Source organism: Crocuta crocuta, unplaced genomic scaffold, assembly GCF_008692635.1.
Source record: "Crocuta crocuta isolate KB4526 unplaced genomic scaffold, BGI_CrCroc_1.0 scaffold588, whole genome shotgun sequence".
Classification (NCBI taxonomy): Eukaryota; Metazoa; Chordata; class Mammalia; order Carnivora; family Hyaenidae; genus Crocuta; species Crocuta crocuta.
Window position 1 is genome coordinate 5,366 of NW_027532829.1, and position 4,213 is coordinate 9,578.

Consider the following 4,213-nt stretch of genomic DNA (forward strand, 5'->3'; position numbering starts at 1 on the left):
TATAGTACCAGACATTTAGTGCAGAGAAGAAACCAAGAAAACTGAGATTAGTAGGTACTTCTAGGATAATAGTTCTGTCCACATCAAATACTATAAAATAGAAGAAAACCATAATCATAGGTGTTATGAAAGGTGGAAGTGGAGATATGAAGAAACAACAGGGTATTTTTGGGTTTTGCCAGGGGTTTGGAATGTACAATAAATGAGTAAAAAGTGATGACAGAGACAGTCTGTCTCTTCTTCCTAGGGCCAGCATTCTTCAGGGGAATGTCTATTAAAGCAGTACCTGAACTTTTCACAAAAACCATTTGTTTCTCCATTTTATGAAAGTCAGTTATTCAGGTGAGAATCTAATCATGAACTTCAAAATAAGAAGCTTATTTTAACTATGTTAAATATAGTCACAGTCCAATTTAATAGTTATACATAAAATTTAAAAACAGACCAGTAAAGCAGATAGCCACCACAAAAATCAAAATAAACAAAATGGGATGTGTACTACCTTCTCATAGAAATCCAAAATAAAGTGCAGTAAGAAAGTACTGTTGCTTTCCAAGCGCATTGCAGTAGTGGACAGCCACCCTATGTAGTGAATCAGTTCAGACACAGAGTTCATGGATCCACCTAAAGTGGTCTCCCTGCAATAAGAAACCATGACATGTAGATCCACATTAGCAAAAGTCTTCACAATTTCCAAGATAAAGGTAAATAATACATAGCAAAAAGGATTTTAGAAAATCATCAGTGCTCCAATGTATAATTGAGGTTTTTTTCTTAAACCACAATAATTAACCATAAAACTAAACAGCCTTCAAGGGAAGAATTAAGATCAATTTACCGAACAACCCCAGCAACCTACTCTACTAATAAACATCAGAGAAATAAAGGATTAAGCTCCAGACAGACTTTAGATATCCAAGAGCCACAGCATTCAGCAAATTAGTTTCTAACTATACAAATGAAGATTCAGTTTCACCTGAATTCCTGAGCTGAATTGCTATTAAAAATATTTTCACTTTAACTGGAGTTCAATTCAATCCTAAAACTGAATTATAATTTTTGGCACTCTTCTTTCTTACAGTAAAAACCAAATGTGGGTATGTTATATTCTTCCCAAATCAATGAACTGTGTGTGTCTCTTTATTTTTTTTTAAGATTTTATTTTTAAGTAATCTCTATACCCAACATGGGGCTCAAATTCACAGCTCTGAGACCAAGAGTTACATTCTCTACTGACAGAGCCAGCCAGGCACCCTAAACTGTGTCTCTTTAAATCACACTTCAGTGCTGACTCCTGATTTCAAAATCACACTTCAGTGCTGACTCCTGATTTCACTTCAGGTCATGATCTCAGTGTCATGAGATCAAACTCCAAGTCAGCGCTGGGTGTTGAGCTTGCTTAAGATTCTCTCTCTCATTCTCTCTCTCTCTCTCTCCCACCTCCACTTCCTTTCTCTCTCTTTTAAATATTAATCTTAAGGGGCGCCTGGGTGGCTTAGTCGGTTAAGCGTCCGACTTTCGCTTAGGTCATGATCTCGCGGTTCGTGGGTTCGAGCCCCGCGTCGGGCTCTGTGCTNNNCGAGATCATGACCTAAGCGAAAGTCGGACGCTTAACCGACTAAGCCACCCAGGCGCCCCAATGCTTATTTATTTTTGAGAGAGAGAGAGAGAGAGAGACGGAGAGCGCACACACAAGCCTGAGTGGGGGAGGGGCAGAGAGCAAGGGAGACACAAAATCCAAAGCAGGCTCCTGACGCAGGGCTCAAACCCAGAAACCACCAGATCACATGAGCCGAAGGTGGATACTTAACTGACTGAACCATCCTGGCATCCCCTGCCCCAGCCCTTGTGCATGCATGCACTTTCTCTCCAAAAAAATCACCAAAAAAAATCTCAAAAAAATGGAAATAACCAGTTCAATTCATCCATCTACTCACCCTTGTTCTTCAATCCACTGTTGAGTGGATTAGGAAAAGACCTACAAATGTGATTTCATAGCTTTGCCCTCTGATCTGGGTAGCCAACAATGGTTATGCACAAGAAATAAAGAAGAGCAGATAGTCTTAGAGCTTGAGAAATGATGATGACTCTACCACTACCCACTGACAGTTCAGTGCCAGAGTGAACAGGGATAGGAGACCATTCACAAAGGTGGGCATCTATACTGTCAGCTGGCCATTTGCAAACTATATTTTAACTATGATTTCTGGCAGCACCTGGCAAATGTGTCTAAAATAATTTGAACAATGATGACTGCTCAGAACAGTGTCCTTAGACGTGTTTCTCCATAGGACACCGGAGGCACTTTAGATAAAACAATTTGCTGTTCAGGACTGCCTCTTATTCCCCACCCACAGCAACATGTTTACCATCCTTGGCTCCCACCCACTAAATAATGGTAGCACCCTCTTCACATTCATCATGCCAACCAAAAATGCCCAATGGAGAACCACTGCTGAGAATGGTTTCCTCCCCTTCCCTCCTTATGATCCACAACTACAATTTACTCCCTCTTTGACAGTCACGTGGCACATGTTCATATGAGAGGGACAGGGCATTATATTCATATTGCCAAAATAGAAGGAGTTACTGAGAAGGTAAGAGCTATATTATATAATGCCAAGTGGTATTATGACATTTAAGTCCATTTCTTTAAGACTTTTAGAAAGCTCCTTTTTAAATGCCCTCCTGAAATTTATGACACTAGTTTAAAAAGGATCCTAGGGAGCACCTGGGTGACTCAGTCAGTTGAGCATCCAACTCTTGATTTTGGCTCAGGTCCATGATCTCATGGTTGGGAGATAAAGGCCCACACTGGGCTCTGCTCTCTCTGACCCTCTCCCGCACTCTCGCTCACACATGGTCTCTCTCTCTCAAAAAACAAACAAACAAATAAACATCTTTAAAAAAATAAAAAGAGGTTTCTTGTTTGGAAATTAAGATTTTTGGAAAGAAAATATAGAAATTGTAAGGCTCTCCTATCAGGTTATCTTAAGATTTACACTGCAAATTGGCTAAAGATTATAAACATAAACATAGTATCCTTAATAGAACTGAGATGTTTGAAGAGTTTAAACATTTAATTTCTTTATGATTGTGGTTCTCAAACTTNAGGGCTGATGGGGGTAGGGGGGAGGGGAAGGGGGTGATGGGCATGGAGGAGGGCACTTGTAGGGATGAGCACTGGGTGTTATATGGAAACCAACTTGACAATAAACTATTAAGAAAAAAAACAGATTACTAAGCCCTACCTCCAGAGTTCATTTCAGTAGGTCTAGGGTAGAGCCTGAGACTCTACCTAGCTCTAACAAGCTCCCAGTGATACTGATGCTACTGGACCCTGGACATCACTTTGAGGAGGACAGCTTTACAAGATACTTTCACTACCCATAATGCTCTATTTCCTTCTAAAAGTGACCAGACATACATGATATATGGACACACTGCAATAATGAATATGAAGAACTAAAACCAATTTCCAGGCAACTCCCAAGAAGCTTTTATTCACCATGCTCCGCTCAAAGGAGATCACTATAAGAACACACAGGAAAACAGGAGTTAATCTAAACAAGCTANGAGCAATAACTTTGTAGGGTGACAGATGGTAACTACCCTTATCTTTAGGTTTATTTATTTTGAGAGAGAGACAGAGACAGAGAGAGACAGAGAATCCCAAGCAGGCTCTGCACTGTCAGCATGGAGCCTGATTTGGGGGCTCAAACTCACAAACCATGAGATCATGACCTGAGCTGAAATCAAGAGTTGGATGCTTAACCAACTAAGCTCCCCAGGTGTCCCATAACTACACTTATTGTAGTGAGTACTGTGTAATATATAGAACTGTCAAATCACTTATGTTGTATACCTGAAACTAATATGTTGTAAGTAAATTATACTTCAATTAAATTTTTTAAATGATGATAAAATAAAGGTATTAATTTTTTGGTGTTATACTGCTATCATTTTTCAACAGTTGAAATGATCTCTGGGTTTTACTTTTTGCTGAAAAAAAACCTAGAACAGAGGAAGAAGAAAATGAGGAGTGTTAAAAATAAAAAAATTAATCATGATCTGATAACTGTTAAAGCTGGATGATGCATACATAAGGAGAACACTGTACTATTTTCTGTACTTTTGAATATGTTTGCAATTTTCTCTAAGAGTGTTTTTAAAATTAATGTTGAAAATAATGAGGCTGATAATATAGGAGAAG

General features: G+C 39.0%; 1 protein-coding gene across 1 annotated transcript in view; it reads right to left on the reverse strand.

Annotated features, from left to right (window-relative positions):
• Positions 1-4,213, reverse strand: part of CENPI (centromere protein I) — a gene marked incomplete at its 3' end in the record, with an annotated part of 51,866 nt that overhangs the window by 3,509 nt on the left and 44,144 nt on the right. Inside the window, exon 16 of the mRNA XM_077745303.1 lies at positions 484-638. Within this exon, the coding sequence (XP_077601429.1) occupies positions 484-638 (155 nt within the window). The remainder of the gene's footprint in view (positions 1-483; positions 639-4,213) is intronic.